The 20,313-nt window shown below is 42.8% G+C and overlaps 1 protein-coding gene and 1 long non-coding RNA gene across 2 annotated transcripts in view; one reads left to right on the top strand and one right to left on the bottom strand.

The window, feature by feature from the left end:
- Positions 1–20,313, bottom strand: part of LOC310693666 — a 321,657-nt gene that overhangs the window by 22,573 nt on the left and 278,771 nt on the right. The gene's annotated exons all lie outside the window — the stretch shown is intronic.
- ATOSA (atos homolog A) overlaps positions 8,865–20,313 on the top strand; it is a 43,748-nt gene continuing 32,299 nt past the window's right edge. Inside the window, exon 1 of the mRNA XM_083475669.1 lies at positions 8,865–10,758. Within this exon, the coding sequence (XP_083331795.1) occupies positions 10,743–10,758 (16 nt within the window). The 5' untranslated portion in view covers positions 8,865–10,742. The remainder of the gene's footprint in view (positions 10,759–20,313) is intronic.

The following is a 20,313-nucleotide window of genomic DNA, read 5'->3' as shown; positions in this document are numbered from 1 at the left end:
AAGAGAGGGATTATAGGGGAAACCAGACTGTCTAAATAGACATATCAGAAGGATCCTAACTCAACCAGGGGGAAGAGCTTACCAGGTGTTTTCTAGAGGCCAGAGAACCTCTAGGGCTCTGAAGATCCCTGGGATCCATAGTGAGGGGCTGGAAACTCTCACAGTTGTTAATCAAGTCTTGTTGCAATTGCTGGGTTTCCAAGGCCCGTGGTTTGTTCCCTTTGGTGCAAAACAAATAGGTGTTACACCTGAATATATTTTTGTTTTGATGGGCTTTCCCAGCTGGATAAATGGGGTCTTTGCCATGAGTGTCCACTTATTACTTGTTCTTATTACTTAGTGTGTGTGTGTGTGTGTGTGTGTGTGTGTTTAACTGTTTTTAATGATCTTATACGTAAGTCACCTCAAGACAAGGCAATTAATAAATCAATAGCAATTATAATAATGTGTGCTGGGGAACACAACTCAAATCTATACATATGGTAAACATTCATTTTAGAGGATTTTTTCTTATTTCAGAGCAGACAGGCCAGGTATACAATATGAATACAATTTTATTTCTTATGGCAAAGTCTTCCATAATAGCATAAGCACAAGTGAAAACAGCAAAGCAATTTAACAACTCTCAGCTGGTAACAATTTCCACATGGTAAGCATGTGGTGTGGTATATAAATGCCCAAGCAAAAAACAAGCCAACAAAATAACATTCTGGCTTTAAATATATTTAGGGTGGCCTCTTATGCATCACCAAAAAAAAGTGGAAAAAATGGAATACCAATTTACATATGCTATTTTGTAAGGCAAGATTTATAATTAACCAGTATCATTTTAATAGAAATAAAATGCATCTCGCCATAGTGGGGAAAACTGTGGTCACCAATGTGCTTACTCAGTATGCCGCCCAAATGGGCAATTTCAAGGTCTCTGTTCTCCCTTCTTGCACTACTTAATTTTTAACCATTTATTTATTTTTTTGCATTTGTATCCCATCTTTTCACCAAGAAGCTCAAGGTGACATACATGTTTCTCTGCCTCTCCGTTTCATCCTCACAACAACCTTGTGAAGTTGTTTGGGTTGAGTGTTGGTGACTGGCCCAAGGTCAGCCAGTAAGCTTCGTAGCTGAATGGGGATTTGAACCCGGGTCTCCCAGGTCCTATTCTGTCACTCTAACCACTACACCACACTAGGTCTCACACTAATTGGGCCAGACAGCCCTTCAAAGGACTGCCCTCCCTAAAATACTGCTTCCTTAAATATATTGATTTGTGATTCTTGTGGGGTGATAGCAACTGACTTTTATTTTTGCATTCTGATTGCCTTTGCTGTGTTCGGCGGCAATATATAATACCATCACTCTGGTCTGAATAGTTTTCTCCCTTCCCTGTTTTCAAAGTGGGGTTTTAAACAAATTTATGGAGGATGTGTCTATTGGAAAGTTAAATTAAACATCCACGTCCAGAGGCAGCATCTCTGAATACCAATTGCTGCCTGGGACAAACAGCAAGAGGAAGCAATCCACTTTTGCATTCAGCTTCTTGAAGCATCTACTTGGACATTGCCAGAACCAGGCTGGTAGACTATATCGACCTTGGACAGATCTAGCAGAGCAGTGCATGCGTACTATGGGATGTCATAATGGTAAGATTGTAGATTAAAGCCTGTATCAGCCCCTGGCATCCATTCAGAACAGAAACTGGGACAGCTTCTGTAAATAAGGGGCTGTCCCTGGAAAATAGGGACACCTGGAGGGTCTGTCGATGTGAGTGCCTGGATCTCTGAGACATCCATTTAATTACCTGTAATACCTCGGATATAGAGTGTTGATCCAGGGCAGGTATACGCAACCTTGTCCCTCCAGATGTTTTGGGACTACAACTCCCATGATCCCTAGCTAACAGGACCAGTGGTCAGAAATGATGGGAATTGTAGTCCCAAAACTTCTGGAGGGACAAGGTTGCTTATGCCTGATCCAGGGCAATTTGGGAAGTTTAAATGCCGACACATCCTACAGATCCCGGTGTAATTGCTGCCGCCGCTGGGGAGCCTTCAGCCCTGGAGCCAGTCCTGTTGTAGACATTCTAACATTCTAATACTTAAACTGGTACTTCCTAGGTTTTTCAAAAAGAAGAATGAAATGAGTGTTTTTAAGGAGCATGGCTCAAGTAGTAGAGCAGGAGACTCTTAATCACAGGTTCGTGGGTTTGAGTCCCACGTTGGGCAAAGAATTCCTGCATTGCAGGCAATTGGACTAGACTAGATATTCCTTGTGGTCCCTTCCAACTCTATGATTATCTCTGTTCTAGAGAGGCAACCCACGAGACAGTGACTAGTTGGAGTTACTAGGTAGCAGGAAAACACTGCAGACATCAAATTGAATTGTTTAAGAATATGATTCACATTCACTTTGGTTAGTAGGACAGGGTTGTGAAAAATTCACCTTTAGGTGTTTCCACTCCAGGCCCACTTCCCTTATGCAATGTTTGCCCACTGGCCAGAAACCCTCCCAGTTCTCTGCCTTGCCTTGCTACAAAAAAGAGAGGCCAGTGTTTATTTTGATTGCAAGGTTTGTGCCCGCTGAGTTGGGGCTGTTGCAGTGTGATGCTGTACCTTGTACCTTGATGGAATAGATCAAAGTTCTTTTTCTTCAGGTACAATCAAAATCTTAAAGCACATGGTTACTTCTTGTCCAACCACCAGATGTAGGTACTTTTTCAAGAGCACCTGGGGTCTGATCACATTATTTCTGTGTGTACTTTGCATACTACACACTACTTGTGCACAGCTTTCAAATGCCAGCTCCCTCGGCTTGAAAGCAAGATGAGCACCACAACCCCATAGTCGCCTTTGACTGGACTGAACTGTCCAGGGGTCCTTTACCCGCCCTCCCTTTTTTTAACCTTTTACTTGTACACAGCCAGTGTGGTGTAATGTTTAGAGTCTTGGAACTAGGACCTGGGAGACCTGGGTTCAGATCCCCACTGAACCGTGAAGGTCACTGGGTGACCTTGGGTCACAGTCACTGTCTCTCAGCCTGACCTACCTTGCAGGGTTGTTGAGAGGATAAAAACAGGGAGGAAAGAACCATGTATACCCCCTTGAGCTCCTTGGAGGAAAAGTGAGCTATAAATGTAATGAAAGAATGAATGAATGAATGAATGAATGAATGAATGAATGAATGAATGAATGAATGTTCTAGAAGGGGGAGTTACAGATAGGTAGCCGTGTTGGTCTGCCATAGTCAATATAAAAAATTCCTTCCAGTAGCACCTTAAAGACCAACTAAGTTAGTTCTTGGTATGAGCTTTCGTGTGCATGGTATCTGAAGAAGTGTGCATGCACACAAAAGCTCACACCAAGAACTAACTTAGTTGGTCTTTAAGGTGCTACTGGAAGGAATTTTTTATTTTGACTAGAAGGGGGAGCAGAGGAGAAGCAGAAGAAGAGGAATGAAACAGCAACTGCAATGGATTCAACTGACCAGGAATCCTGAGGCAGACTACTGTGAGGAGGCTGGGGGTGAAGTTTGGGCAAATCATCTCAAAATACCTTTTCAAAGTTTGTCTATCCCTGCCAGCAGACATATACTAACTCTGACTCCCAAGTGCCACATCACTTAAGAAGGAGCAATTATCCTTCGGAATCGCAAGAATCTAGACCTACAACATTGTACGTCATTTCCTTGAATGTGCCCAAGTGCAGTGAATCTGAAACAGAGCACTCAACAAATTACATATAAGTGGCCAGAAGAAAATGAGTTCTGAAAAGGAAAGATTCAGGCATTCTTTTTACAAATTGATGGGGATTTAATGTCAGTCTTGATTTTAGGTTATGGCCAATGTAACTTATGAATCAAAGTGGACAAAACATCATGAACCTTTGAATGATTTCAGCAGTTGTGTGTGTGTGTGTGTGTGTGTGTGTGTGTGTGTGTGTGTGTGTGTGTCTGGGGGGAGAACACAGAGCACATTCTGGTCACTTGACATGATTAAGAGAAACAGGACCAAATTACACAAAGGAGATCTGTGTTCACATTTCCTGACTTAAAAAACAAACACCTATTAAAGCAGGTGCATGGGAATCTGAAATTTATCAGAGCAGCCATGTAATTGGTCGAACCCTTTCTCCATGCTGCTTATCTAATCTACATCCACCAGCTGAAGTTGCTATTAGATTCACAGGGACGACGAGTAAGGCTGCTTGTTCTTGATCTCCACAGTCTGTTTAAATTTGTTTTTATTTTGAATAAGTTTAAAGTCAGTTGGGTCAGCTGTTAATGTTAATTGCAACATGCTGGCAAGGAGCATATCTGCTTTATCTGCTTTACTTTTATGTGGGCTTGAAAGCCATATATTTTAATTGGAGGACAGGCACTGGGAGAGCAGCTGTTTTGACTTGACGTAGCATTTAGCTGATAAGGAAAGTTTTTTAGATGCTCATATCAGCTGAAGGAAACTCGGCAGGGGCCCCCAGTCCAGTCGCTGCTGTGGCACTGGAGCATATGCACCGCACTGTCATGAGGACGTGACGTGATGGCATCACGTCACATTGCAACATCATTATGGTGTGGCCCATTGTGCACTGACGTTGGGCACCCACAGTGGGGGGCCAAGCCACAGTGGGGGGCCAAGTCTCTTCTTACTGTGAACAGGAAGACCTACCTATAAATTTAATACCAAGATTGTGATTTTGGGCAGACAGAGTTCTAGGTATAGATGGTGACTGGCTATAGAACAGACTCATTTAGATACCTGGCTATAATCTTTAATGAAAGCCTCATTGGAAGGGTCATAGAAGCATAGAATAGAATTGTAGAGCTGGAAGGCATGATGGGAGTCATCTAGTCTAAACCGCTGCAATGCAGGAATCTTTTTGCCCAATGTGGGGCTCAGACCCATGCTCTACCAACTGAGCTGAATATTTCCACCCGGAAACTATACTCTCTACCACCAGGAATCTCAGCAGCTCTTCTTACAGAATCCGTGTGGCCAACAATTATGGCAAGAGCAGACTGCACTCAGTTAAAGACTGCACTATGCCTATTGAGCATTTTCCTGCTCTGTATTATATGGAATTGGAGGGTAGCCAACTCTGGAAAGCAGCTATTATTATTTTCCAGAACTGAACTCTGCTTTGACCTTGAATAAGTGTCAACTAAGGGATTGACTCTTCTGAATAGAATCCAAAAGGGACCTGCAACTAATCAGAAGCACCCATTTCCCCCCTTGATATTCACTCCTGAGAGCAAAGCATTTAAAAGCTAGTTATCTGACCAAATTCCCCTCAGTTTCCTTAATGCCTTTATTGAGCTGCGTTTCCAAGTGATGCACACTGCAGTCTTGCATGGCTGATATATTAAGGTCCCGTATGCAGGTGGACTTCACTGTCCCTGCTTTGTACCCCAAATGTTTTTGCCTGGCTGGAATGTGTCCTTGCATTCTAATGATGGCTCTTGTTTGTGTGGATAGAGAGCTGTGTGAGCATGTGTAGAAACTAGCCTACTATACAAATATAAAATTTCTTTTCATTGCCCTGCCCACTTCTGCCTTCTGGCCTTGCCCACCACTGGCATGTGGTCCCCAGAAGGTTAACCAAAAGGGAATGCATTCCTCAGTCTGAAAAATATTAATCAGCCCTATCCTAAAGGATGTCACTCTTTATATTAAGCCCTCTGAGGGTGGCTGACTCATAGAGAGTATAGTCACATTCATACATCTGTAATCCTTGTTGCTCAGTGAGATTCCTTTTTTTGCACTTGCTGATTACTGCTTTTACCATCATCCTACATCCTGTAAAGAGTTTTGGGATGAAGAAAGGTTATGCTCATATATGATGTCACACACCTCTAATTATTTAGAGGTATATAAAAACCTCCAGTCACTGTAACTGAACACTGCATGAAAGGCTGGAGAAGTATAGTAGTTTTGTGTGTTTGGCAATGTGCTTTGATGCTGAAGGGTTGTACTGTGAACTCTTTCTACTTAGTGATATAATGTTTAGAAAGGTGTTGTAACATGCAGCTCAATCTCTGGGCGGCGAGAAACTCCAGGGCTAACCCAGGCTTTGGTTTCCTTGGACTGAAGTTCACTGGAGACTGCTGTTTCTTTAGGACATAAGGTTTTACTTGAACATGTATACAACTTGAGCATAAGATGGTAGGACTCAAAAGATCAACACTCTAAGAGACGCCACTTCCCTGTTAGGTTTCTAGTGGGGTTCCCCCAAGTCATAGCTTTGTATTTAGCAAGGCGAGCAAGTCAAACTTCTGCGTTTTCCCAGGTCCAGCCCAGATTATGGGTAGTTTGTGGCCTATTGTTCTACTATCCCTAAGATGACTGGCACCCAGTCAGGTGAGGGATGGAGGCCTACGCCCTCCTGGAAGAGCATCATTACCTTAACAAAGAGCCTGGTTTGATTAAATCAGAGGTCCTTTCTATTGCAAACTCCCATCTTAAAGATAACAGACCACAGGGCTGGAGGGCTCTCATAGCCATCATCAAAAGTAACCCTCCAACCCTGTAACAGTATTTCAAAATTGCTACAGCATATGAGGAGCAAATAGGCAAAGTGAAACACAATACACTGATGAATAGGGCTGCTTCAATCCCTCTTTGTTAGGTGTGTGAATAGCCCAGGATGATCCTCAGTGGATGTCTCATTAATGGGAGCTAGTGGTTAGTAGTCTGTCTCCTTATACTTGGAAAGCCCCTTTTTTGCAGTGAGATACCTATCAAACTTTGGAGAAAGTAAGCTCTATAGCTGAGGGAAGGGAGCAGATTCTCCCTTGCACACCTAAAGGGCAGCTGGCAGTTTTGGGGAGGGAGAGAGCAATTTGTGCATTCCCTGAGGGCAGTGATGCAGTTGGGTAGTTTTAGATTGGATTGGAGTTAATGGGGGAAGGGGGCTTAGATAGTCAGGTACATTGTTTACCACATTTTGAAGAAAGGTCCCACAGGAGATAAAGCCCAACCCTTCTCCTTATCTCCCTTTGAAATACAATTGTTTCCAAGTGTACAACTGCAGCTCCTACACTCCAAGTATGTTTCATCCCACCCAACCACCTCCACAAAAAATACATGTGATGCCTAATATCCTAATTTGGATTTTTGAATCAGATATTTATCAGGGCAATCCTAACAATGTCTACTCATAAGTAAGACCTATTGAAAAGAATGAGTCTTACTCCCAGGTAACTGTGGTTAGGATTGCAGTTTATGTACATTTCATCTAGTTAATAGTGCTACACAAGATTTTTAATCTTTTGCTGTGTGATGTTGAGCAGTCCTGTTGATTTGATAGCATCAATGGGGAAATCATGTTGCCATGTAGAAAGGTGTTTTTGATTTATGTATGCACAGTTAATTCCTTTAGATCCTATGCAGAGTTGGGTGAACTTGAATTAATTTATTTTAATAAGTTTATGTGTGCTAAATGCTGCATAAGATTGAATTGTCAGTGAGACTTACCTCTGCGTAAACATGCATAGAATCAGAAATATATTAAAAAGTCCAGTAGTACCTTAGAGACCAACTGTTCGTTCTTTGTATGAGCTTTTGTGTGCATGCACACTTCTTCAGATACCTTCTTCAGATACATAGAATCAGGCTGTCTATGCCATTTCATTTTTCTCTGTAAAGTGTTCCAGAGCTACCAAACACAAAACTATTATTCAGAGGATCTCAAATGCAATTAACCCCAACCTACCCTACAAAACGTTATTTTTAAAATTGGTGTATCTGAAGAAGTGTGCATGCACACGAAAGCTCATACCAAGAACTAACTTAGTTGGTCTTTAAGGTGCTACTGGAAGGAATTTTTTTATTTTAAAATTGAGACATTTTTCTACTCCAGGTTAAATTCCAGTGCATCTTGGAGATGTAAAATGTCCCAAAGCAGAAAGGCAATTCAGACTGCTATCAGTTTTTGTTTGAAAAATACCACAGGAGATTTAAAAACCCCCAATATGTTAATACTAACTGGTGGGGAAATCACCACAGTGACAATGATTTCTTTGGGTGTGTTTTTTGGCCCAGGCCCTTTTTCGCTTTTCAAAAAAGAAAACTGATCACCTACATTTGCATCAGTTTTTGTTATTTTCGGGCAGGAACTCAATGACACCTCTATGGAAAACAATCAATGGACTTTCTGGCTTTTATTTGCTCCATGCCTTTTCAGTACCCTTTTATAAACAGAAAGAAAACTGAATGCTAAGCAGCTGAAATTTGAGGACATTGTTCACTATTATGCAAGTGACAACATTCTAGAATTTGCACAGTAGGTTTACTTCTGTATGAGCAGTACAGCAAAAGAGTGCAATTGCACCCCCAAGGTTTGGGTTTTAGAACTAGAATGAGAAGAGATGATTCCAAGTAAAATGAGGACTTTATTTCCCGATGAAGCCTGACACTAAAGAGGGCATGGGAAGTCTGGATGATTTTTGCACGTAGGAGTAAGGAAGTTAAAGAACAATGACTTCTGTCCCAAGTTAAGAGCTCAGACTGAGGAAGTTTGCACCGGCAAACACTGTTTGCATTAGAACTTTCCCAACTTCAGGCGAAAACCCACAAAAGTACGAAAGGAAAGGCCGTCACCGGCATTCCCCCCCCCCCTATGATCCTGGGGGAAAACGGCAGTGCGTGTGCGCGTTTGTATAAATAAGAAAAACATACAGGGCCTGTTTTGGTCTCTCACTACTCAACAGGCCCAACTTTTACTTGGGCTTCGGTTGCCATAACAACGCAGTTCCTCGCCAGGCTTAGAAACAAGTGGAAGGCAAGAGCAGCTTGCAAATGGATTGGCCACGGGCGGGCCACGTGACGTCGGCCGTGTTTTTTTGTGGTGGTGGTTTTTTGTTTTTTTTGACAAGGCAAAATAAACCAGATAGCGACGGCGAGGAAGGACGGAGGGAGGGAGGGATGCCCGCCTGGGAAGGCGAGGAGCGGGGCGGCTGAGGCAGGCTTCCCGGAGAGCCCTAGAGCTGCGCGGGGCATGGGAGGCGGGGCAGAGACCCTCGCGACTCTCCCCGCACCCGGCTTCTGCCTCGCGCGTTAAGCTTCCGCGCCAGCGGGTCTGTCTGCCCAACTCTTCCTCGCTTGCCCGCTTCGCACGACGCCGCCTCAGCCCGTGACTAGGGAGCGTGTGGCGGCGGCGGCGGCGGCGGCCCGCTTGGCTGGGAGGCAGAGAAGTGTCAGGAGGAGGAGGAGGAGAGTTAGTCAGCGGAGGAGGGCACGGCGGAGTCATGGAAAACCCTCGGCAGCCGCCGCAAGAGCAACAACAGCCCGGCTGGCGGGGAGGGAGAGCCTGCGCGTCGAGACTGGACTGAGGCGGGCAGGTCCGGGTGGCGTCGCCGCCGCCGCGTTGTTTACGTGAGGGCTTGAGGAGGCCCAGCAGCAGCAGCAGCAGCGGCGGGTGTCCGCTCGCCTCCCTCTCCGGAGTCGCCGCCGCGGGTTGTGAGGAGGAGAGAGAGCGGGAGCGGGAGCGATGCGGCGGCTGCGACAGCCTGCCTTGACTTAGACCCGCTGAGGTGCGCGCCAGAGCGGGACTGCGAGCCAGGCTCATGCGGGGCAGGTGAGGGGCCGGGTGGGAGGAGGAGGACAGCAGCAGCAGCAGCAGCAGCAGCAGCCGGGAGCCTTTTATTGGCCGCCGCGCGCGTCAGGCACATTCGGGCGCCTCGGGACCTCCGCGGGTGTTCGCGCCGCGAGAGGCGGGTGTCTAGCAGGGCCCGGAGCGCCGAAAGGGGCTGGCGGTTGCCGTTGACACGGGACTTGAGCGATGGGGCGGTGAGGAAGAAGTCGCCTTCCATCCCTCCTCTCCCTCCCCCTCTATTCCCCTCTCGGCCGGGTTGTGTAAGGTGAGGGTCGAGCCGAGCCAAGGAAAAAGGGAGGAGGAAGGTGGTGGTTGTTTTTTTTTTCCTTGCGCGGAGCTCAATCCAGGTGCTGTTTAATTTACCACGAACAGCGCGAGGCTTTTTTTGTTGTTGCGCGTTTCCGAGGACTTAAGGAACAAAGTGGACCATTGCGCTGCGCGGCTTCCCCGTCGTCTCCTCCTCCTCCTCTTTTTTTTTAAAGCCCTCCCTCCTTTTATGACAATGAGCGTCGGCGGCTGTTGTCAGACTGTTTTTATTTAGTCTCGGCGCGCGAGCAGGGAATTTGGGGGAAGGAGGTCGGGAGTTCTGCCCTCTCTCCCTCTCTCTCCCTCCTCCTTCCTGCCTGGCTCCGTAGAACAGGTAAAACGCAATGGACTCCAGCCTGGCTTGACCCTGCCCTGGGGCTCTGTGATTCAGAGCCTTTTGATTCGGGCGAGTGTGTTGCATACGCGTCGGGGGGAAGTTTTAACTTTTTGTTGTCTGAGCTTTGGTCCAGGCAGGTTATAAATAGACCTGTTCAGACGCCGTGTTAAAGAAGGACACACTGGCAAGATCCAGAGAGAGAGAGAGAAGGAGGGAGGGAAGAAGGCAGGCATTGGCCGGGTCTAGCTCCCCCCCCCCTCCCAGCAGACTTCTGCTGCCACCACAATAAATGCCAGGAGGAGGCCTAGCTGCTACAGATTTTTGTGAGCTGTTAAGGATAGGGGGGATTTTTATTGTATTATTCCTGTAACAATAGCAAAGAGAGAGAGAGAGAAATTAGCTGCAGACAGCATTAGTGAGACTACAAAGAAGAGGGAGAGAAAATAGCCCGGATAAGCCCTTCCACCCCTCTTTTCCTTGAAGAAGAAGAAGAAGAAGAAAGATTTGGACTGAAAATGAAGCCTGACCGAGGTAAATGATTCAATAAAAAATCCTATGCTTAACATTTTTATCCTGGATAAATGTTTTTTTTTAATGGGTGGTGATAATATTGTGATGAGATGGGTACTGGGTCCATTTTGGGGGGGGGGAGAGTGAGGGTTTTGGAAGGATTAATGCCTGAAATTGATAATTATTGTTAGTCTCTGTAGTGTTATTTTTTTAAGGAGGTTGTGAAAATTTATTGGATTGACTTTGTCAATAAAGAGCTGGGTTTACTTCATCAATCAAGAACTGGAAGACAGAAACTCATTGTGAAAAATACCCTTTGCCCTGGGAGGATCATTTTAAATGTCAGAACAGTGTTGTGCTTAGGCTTAGGCTATTATCATACAATTGCAACATGAAAAAAAAATCTGTCAGAGATTGCTATCAGGAATTTTGTTAGCAACTCAATCTCTGTATAAATGGATGATATAAACACAGGTTAGGACAGCATCGAAACTCATGCAAAGCAGCTAAAACTTTCATTCTATTTATATTCTCCTGACCACTTCTAGTAGAATCTGCTCTAGTTCCTTTAATTGTGTTTGTGGCTAGTAGTTAAATTCAGTGGGTCAGATAGCATCGTTCTACTTATTCAGAACTTGTGTAGCTATTGTAAAAATGGTTCACGCCACTAGAGTTAAGCGAGTCCTGACTTCTAATGTTAACTGTGTATTCATCATTAGTTATTGCTTGCAATAATGTATTTCACTGTCATAACTAGCCTGAACATTATTTTTAGTGAACAGTGCAATCCTATGCATGTATACTCAGAGGTAAGTACCACCGATGTCTCAAGCATCTGCAGGATTGCAGGTTAAATTTCATATCTCATATTGGAGCAATGAGCACTCGGGAGTATTTGCTATACTGTATTATACTTCCATAACTTTAAATACACAGTCAGTTACTACTGTATATGAATCATTTCAGGCATGTAAGATTATATATTAAAGTGGTTGAGGATGTGTAAAAGTATCAAGGCTGTGATCCTATAGGCACTTACCTGGGAAGTGCTTTGTTTTTTGAGATGCTTGCTTATTGAGTATCCTTTTTTTTGTTACAAAAAGTATGTTATTTTCTGATTGATATATTAAATAAGTGAATGTACAGAAGTACATGTGTCATGGCTGTTTTAAAGCTTGATCTTGAAAGAAAAGAAACTGGTGGGATACAGTCAAACAAAGGAGCATTGTGTATTGACAACTACTTGCAGAATCCTTATTTGACTTCAGTTGTGTCGTGTCCAATATGATTCTAAACATGTTTACTCTGAAGTAAAGCTGACTATTCAATGGTACTTACTTCCCAATAAGTGCTCTTAGGTTTGCAGCCTAAATACTCAAAGGAAAAGCAGGAATTACTAAATATACTGAGATAAGGCAGAAGTTCAGTATTTGTAACTCCTTTCACACTATGCTTTGGCACAATAGATCTGATATGAGACAGTGGCGATTTATGGTGAGATAGCTGTAGAGTAGTCAGCCAGTGTAATGCAGTTGAAATAAAGGTGAATTAAGACTTCTTGCAGAAAACAACTTTTGATATACTGTATTGAAATTATAATGTCTCTGAGACACATCAGGCTGCGTAACAGTAGCAAAATGTGCTTTAAATTGCCTTACCTTTCGCAGCAGCAAGGTGAAGTTGGAACTTTAAGTGCCAGTTGCAGTTTTGAAAGCAAATAAGAACTATAATTCCAATGCACATAGTTTTAACTGTCCACAAATTGTTACTCTTTGTGAACCATCTACAAAGGGTTAAACTGTGGCCTAAATGCCATATTCATCCTACCAATGCAGTTGTGATGGCATAATCATGCAAATGTTTACATGTGATCCCCCCCCCCACTCAACAGCAGCTGCACCACAGGGAAGCATGAAATCACCTGCTTCCATTAGTTGCAAATTAATAGTGAAGGACACAGGATGAGCAGAGCATTTAACTAAGCTGCAGTACAGTCTGTTTAATACTGGACAGATAGGAGGAAAATTGTGCTGCACTTGACTATAAAGGAGAAATGTTTTGTTTGTTTCTCCAGATGATATTCTTGGTTAATCAGTAGCAGTTTTGTCTTTTTCATTAGTAGTAGTAGTAGTAGTAATAGCTGAACTTAAGTTCAAAGTGATTGTCCGATCTAGGATTTTGGGGAGAAAAACATGCATTTAGAAGTAAAAATAGAATGAAACTCTTGATTTTAAATAATGTGCTAGTGAATCTGATAACTTCCTGTATTCAGATGAAAGGGGGCACTTATTACTAATTCTCTGTCAGTGACACTGAGAAGCATTTTCATTGATTTGGTAGCAGAAAAGATGGGTTGATGGAGGTTTAGAAACTTGGCTCTGGAATAAAGGGCTTCGGTTAACATATTCAAAATGTATGAGGTATCTTATATTTATAAGATAGGGGGAGGGGTCAGAGAGAGTGCTCTGCCCCCCAACTGATTGTACTATATAAGCTTAAGGTATGCAGTAAATAGTGTTCCATTGCATCCCTTAAGCATCACTGAGTTTAGTAGATCTTCGTCTCCAGGCTTGGGGAACTGCCAACATTTCTGTTTTGCTTTTAAATCATTCAAAGTTTAACCACTTTTTAAAGTACCGCTGACAGCATCACAGTCATATATATAGACATTTCTACTCAGAAATCTCATTGAGTTCATGGAGACTTACTTCCAGATATGAGAGTATAAGACTGTAGCCTAATTCATTTTGCCCTGAGGGGAGAAGAAAGAAACTTGGGGATTTGTCACCTTTCATCTCCCATAGGGCCCCCTCCCTCCTCCAACTGTCACCAGAGGGGTGTCTGAATGACACTTTTGCTCTGAGAGGAGTGAGAAGAAGTAGAATTTTTTTTTAAAAAAAATTGATGCTTGTTGTTGTAATTTTTGTTAAGCTGTGTGGTGAGGTCCACCTGAAAAACAGTATAGAAACACCTTAAAAATAATATTTTCCACAAAAAACTAGTTCCAATTTACTTACTATATCAAGTAATTTGAAGGGGAGAAGTGGATATGCATATCTATAACAAGTCCTGGGCAGTGTTATCACCCATCTTCAGATGTTGCTGGAAATAGATGGTTTACCTACTGTGGAAATGTGGAGACTCGCTTTTTGTTGTCATGTGTCAGGGAAGCCTTAAAGCTTCTTCCTTGGAAATACGTCCCATTAATTTGTAAGTAAAACTGCTTATGACAACTGAAACTTTCCAACTCCAGCCCACTGATGTATCATCTCTAACTTTTATCACATACAACCCGAAACTCTGTAATTGTGGATTGAGAGTTTTGTAAATAGCCAACAGGCATATTTGATAGTTCTACTTAGATTTAGCAGGGAGTAAGCTTGTTTTGAAGATTGCAGGACTACCTCCCAAGTAAACATGCATAGGATTGTGTTCATCTTTGCAGATAAGAGGTGCAAAATTCAGTTTAGGATGATGAATAATAAACAAGAGGCATATGTGCTCCAGGTAATGTTACTTCCTGTTTAGTAGGGTGGCGGCAGCTGTTCTGAAGATTGCCTAAATTGTGCTTCTAGTTATAGAAGCCGCAGGTAAATGCAGGGATGAGGCAATGAAGTGGTAGTGATGCTGCATCCTGTTCTAGCAGGGAAGCTGTTCTGGCAGTTTTTCTTGCTATTGGATTGTACTCCTGAAAAGTAAATATAAGGGAGAGATCTGTGATGTTTGTTGGATTGCTTTATAAGAAATGTGAGGATTAGGAAATCCTAGAAAAAGATGGCTCAGATGGCAATCTTATTGTCTGGTGGTTTGGATAATGATGTGGGGAATCTGGCCTTAATTATGGGAAAAGCAGATGTGCCATTGTAGTATATAGTGTACAGACACAAAAGAATTGTAGGTTGCTCTGATTTTTTTGTGTAGATGAAGGACTTTCTGGTGTTTCGGTTCCTAATTAATTTTCACCTGCTCTGTTGCTGCCAAACAAAATTGCATAGTTGTTAGTACCACTGACCTTTTATTAGTAATCAAAGATTAAGTGAAAACTTGATGATGAAGAAGAATCTTGGGTGGAAAATGGAGGATGTGGATTAAAATATAATTGAGCATTTACTGGAGACAACATCTTAAGTGAAGTACAAACTATAATAAAGTAGTAATTATGTGCTTTCATCTTGTACTGAAAGTAAAAATGGAAATGGCAGCTGTAATTTATTCAGTTAAGATTTTAAGCTGTTAAGTTTGTGACCTATCTCTTTCCACTCAGCAGTGCATCCTTGTAGTTGATTAATTTTTATGGCTTTATATGAGGCCTGGCTGGATCTATGGCAGTAGTCCTGTCACAATTCTGGATTCATGGTTGTAGTCCTTGGATGTAACCATCTTTGTTGGTAGAAAAAGGCATGAGTGGTATAAGCTATACTCAAGAGTAGACCCATTGAAAAACCAATGGACTTAAGTTGTCCACTGTCTTTCAGTGGGTCGGCTCTGAGCATGATCTAGTCAGAAACCACTCTAATATTTCAGTTCTGAAAATCAGTTTTTTATGGTGCCACACTGGACTTTGAATGAAAATACAACAAGTGCCTCTAGGAGCAATGGGACTTGATATTGATCTGCCACCTTCAGAGTGAATAGTATGAAAAAAAAAACGCCATGACTTCACCTAGTGTTTATACTTTGAGACTTCCTTGATTGTGGGAAGCAGCAAACAAAATAAAAATAAACAAGAAGGCTAACTATAAAAATAAATTAATAATGTGAAATAATTGGTTTAGAATAGTAATGAATCGGATACTTCAAACAATAATGGGCAAGAAACTCATAATTCACATGACAGTGTAATGTGTGTGACTCATTTTCTGTTACCCAGATGCTTTCAAATTTACTCTTATGCCTAGGAATTAAAATATTCTTCAGACCACTGTGTAGACCAGATTTGGGGAGCATGTGGCTCTCCAGCTTTTGTTTGACTCCTAATCCCCATTGGCCCCAGTAAACATGGTTGATGTTGGGATCTGTAGTCCAGCAACACCTAGTCCCTAACTCTGACACAGATTGATTCACATGTTAAAGGAAGAGGCTGTTCAACCAGTCCTTAGTTTGTCCTTTTTCAAGCAGGAATTTTCCAGATACGTGGCTTCTAGTGCTGTAATCTATAAGTGGAATTGCAATATACTTTCCATGCTATTGGGAGTACAGTACAGTGGAACCTCGAGTTGCGGACGTAATCTATCCTGGAGGCATGTCTGCAACTTGAAGCGTTTGCATCCAGAAGCGCATGCGGTGCAATTTAGTGCTTCTGTGCATGCACGAAGCACGATTGAGAGCTTCTGCACATGTGCGAGTGGTGAAACCCGGCGAAACCATTCAGGTACTTCTGGGTTGCCACAGGACGCAACTTAAAAAGATGTAACCTGAAGTGGATGCAACATGAGGTTTGACGATATTGCAGTTTTTCTATGTATATATCCTGCAGTGTGATATTCACATTAGCAGGTATGATACAGGGGTGATTTGCAGCTCATCATCAAAAGTCTACTGCAGTCTGTTAAGGTATCATCTTGTAATTTTATTTATTTAATCTATTTTTAAAAATTATTGCAAAAACATATTTCTGGCTTTTTTTAGAATGAGAGATCATTCGCCATTACAGTGATACCTCAGGTTTCATACGCTTCAGGTTATATACACTTCAGCTTACAGACTCCGCTAACCCAGAAATAGTGCTTCAGGTTAAGAACTTTGCTTCAGGATGAGAACAGAAATTGTGCTCCGGTGGCGCGGCAGCACCAGGAGACCCCATTAGCTAAAGTGGTGCTTTAGGTTAAGAACAGTTTCAGGTTAAGTATGGACCTCCGGAATGAATTAAGTACTCAACCCGAGGTACCACTGTATCTTATATTGACCTACTGACCAGTCGAGACGTGGGTGGCGCTGTGGGTTAAACCTCAGAGCCTAGGACTTGCCGATCAAAAGGTTGGCGGTTCGAATCCCTGTGACGGAGTGAGCTCCTGTTGCTCGGTCGCTGCTCCTGCCAACCTAGCAGTTCGAAAGCACATCAAAGTACAAGTAGAGAAATAGGTATTCCTCCGGCGGGAAGGTAAACAGTGTTTTTGTGTGCTGCTCTGGTTCGCCAGAAGCAGCTTAGTCATGTTGGTCACATGACCCGGAAGCTGTACGCCGGCTCCCTTGGCCAATAAAGCGAGATGAGCGCCAAAACCCCAGAGTCGGTCACGACTGGACCTAATGGTCAGGGGTCCCTTTACCTTTACTTTACCGACCAGTCAGCTAGATACTGATACCAGAAAGGGTCCTAGAACTATTATTTATTTATTTATTTTATAGAGTTACGATATTGGTGGATCAGGGGCATGTTGTAGATGTAATGTATCTTGATTTCAGTAAAGATTTTGACAAAGTCCCCCGTGATATTCTTCTGGAGAAGCTAGTAAAGTGTGGGCTAGACAGTGTTACTAGTTAACTGACTAAACTTAAAAAGTGACCACCAAATGTTCCTCACAACCCTGTCAAAAAGTGATGTGCAAGTTTCTGTCCTAGGATTGGTTTTGTTCATAAACTTTCTAAGTGACTTGGATCATTGATCTGACCCAGCTTCATCAACCTGAGTATGGTAATCATGAAGCCTTTCATGGGCCCGGGTTTGAGGGTCTATACCTGGTTTTGGGTCAAAGAGACAAGGTGAGGATGTTGCTGGTGTACCAGCTACACTGTTGCAACAACTGTTGCTTGGTTGCAACTTGAGAAAGTATTTGAGATGCTGTGGCAGTACAACTCCAGATATTCTTGGAAGAAGCAAAAATATTTTTAGATCTGTTATAGTTTGGGTTCTGGTCAGAGTTGGGACAGAAACAGCCTTGGTCATTCTGATGAGTGACCTTGACTGGAAGAGAGACAAGAGAGTGTGACCCTATTGATTATCCTTGATCTCTCAGCCATGTTCGATAGCATTGACTATGATATCCTCCTGGGGCGATGCATTGGGATGGGAGTTGGAGGCACTGTGTTGCAGCAGTTCTACATGAGGGGTTGTTATCGGAGAGTAGCACTGAGTGACACTTCTTCAACTTTATGGCTCTTGGGTTGTGGGGTTCTGATAAGTTGTTTCTGTCCCCATTGCTGTGTTAACACCCATGTGAAGCTGTTCGAAGTGAACTGCCATCAGTATGCTGATAATACCCAGGTCTCTCTTTCTCTCTACAAACTGAGTTAGGTGAGGATGTGCAGGTGCTGAATCAGTACCTAGGTGCAGTCGTTGGCTGGATGGGGCCCAGTAAATTGAAACTGAATCCTAACAAGATAGAGGTTTTTGAAGGTGATTCTGATTCAGCGTTATTCTCCCACCCCTGTTGTTATCTACTGATGCCCTGGACATAAAAGATTCACAAAGGCCCTTCTTTCCTTGTACCACAAGGAAAGCTGTCATGAGAGCCAGTGTGGTGTAGTGGTTAAGAGCAACAGATTCGTAATCTGGGGAACCGGGTTTGTGTCTCCACTCCTCCACATGCACCTTGGGCTAGTCACACTTCTCTGAAGTCTCTCAGCCTCACTCACCTCACAGAGTGTTGTGGGAGAGGAAGGGAAAGGAGAATGTTAGCCGCTTTGAGACTCCTTCAGGTAGTGATAAAGTAGGATATCAAATCCAAACTCTTCTTCATCATCATCTGCTCCAGCCAGTGTTAGAAACTGGGGTAGAAAAGCTAGGAGCCAAATGGCTTCTGGGACCTGGGTTGTGGGCACCAAACAGAATGTCTAGTCGTCACGGGGTGTGTGAGAGTTGGCAACACTTTTTATTCATTATTTTGATAAGCATGAATTAATATACAATTCACATAAGTGACACATTGTTAATATCACATTTTTTTGCAGAAATTGTTAATACATGTTTAATTCGGTGTTTACAATAAAAATATTGGTGCCATACTTGAGTTTCTCAAATACTCTACTCTTTATTGTTAAACTTCTTAACATATTGTCTATCAACATATACTTTGAGACTTCAGAGCACATACATTTCAGAAATCCTTGAGTGTCAGGTGCAAAAAAATGGCACCCAGACTTTTTGAGGTGCTTGCAAATGGAGAATCCTTAGGTGCAAAATGCGCCTGGCACCCTGCTAATTTTGAAACCCGGCTCCAGTCAGCTTGACCAGTGATCAGAGATGATAGGAGTTAGAAATCCAATAACATCTGGAGGGCCACAGGTTCCTTACTCCAGCCTTAGGCCTTTCAGGTACTGTAGCAAAGATAGATGATATGATTTCTCAACCACAACCAAATTTTAGAGGCTTGTTCTTCATCCTGGCTATCTGGCCCTGTGACTTTAAAACAGGCATCCCCAACCTGTGGCCCTCCAGATGTTTTGGACTACAATTTCCATCATCCCTGACCACTGGTCCTGTTAGCTAGGGATCATGGGAGTTGTAGGCCAAAACATCTGGAGGGCCACAGGTTGGGGATGCCTGCTTCCAAAGCTGCAACTGTTGTGTGAAAACACTGCAACTTTCTAAATTTTACAGACTTCATGGCAAATGAAGTTGTGTGATTTTAAAATCTTAAATTTCTGTACACTGAGAGGGCATGTTTCTGTTCCTCAGTCTTTGACTCTGGAAAAATCCTGGCTGTTTAGAATGTGAAGAACCTTTAACACACTATTAACTTTATATACATGTAGAAATAATTTCCAATAGAGTAGAAATAGAAATAGCAGTATCAATTGACATTTCTCAACAGTGTATGTGTTGTTTCCCCCCCTTTTTAACTATTAACATACTGTGAGCAAAACTACTATTCAAAACAAATGGTCTTGTGTTTGTCATATGTACACATTTTGGGTATGTTGAGCTAAAAATGCCGTTTATCTTTTTATATTTGAAGTGTAATAATAGCAACACTCAGTGCCACATTTAGTGTGCCCTGCTTCTTGTTGTTCTGCTTTTCTTTGCTCTCAAATTGCCCAAACACAGCTGGGTTCATAAGAGGAGAAAAGAAAACATGATACTACTGCCAAACAGACAGGAAACTGTAGTAGACCTTGTGAGCAGTGAAGGGTTGAAGCACGCCTTCCGTCCAATCAGCTGCGAGTTCTGTTGCTATGTGCACTCTTACTCTGCCTTCTTTGTGGAAAAAATGTCTTGCACAGAGAGGCTGAATATGTAGCCAAAGCTGAACATTTTTGTGTTAGCCACTGCAGACATCTGGATTCCCGAGATACTGACAGTGTAGCCCATTTTGCTGCCAGAAGGCAACTACTTTTTCCGCCCGATTCCAGTATGGTTTACAGTGGAAACAAAGGGCTGCACAGAGAAGGTGTGTAAAAAGAAAGGAGTAATTCTTAAATGTTCTTAAGTTGTTTATGAACCCTGACTGTGTTTCTTCTTTTCTCTTCCCTATTCTGTATACTTGGTGTTATAAGCTGCAGTTTGTCTTTTGTCTGCATGGAAATCTTACACATGGATAATTTCCTTGTGACAGTTTTAGAACTCACTTGTGGTGATAAACAATAATGAAAATCATTTAATTGTTGATTCTGAACAAAGGTGGAAAGGAAAAAGGAGAA

This window comes from Podarcis liolepis, assembly GCF_965112155.1.
Source record: "Podarcis liolepis genome assembly, chromosome: 14".
In the NCBI taxonomy this organism is placed as follows: domain Eukaryota; kingdom Metazoa; phylum Chordata; class Lepidosauria; order Squamata; family Lacertidae; genus Podarcis; species Podarcis liolepis.
Note: the sequence above shows the minus strand (reverse complement) of the source record. Positions and strands in the feature narration are given on the sequence as shown.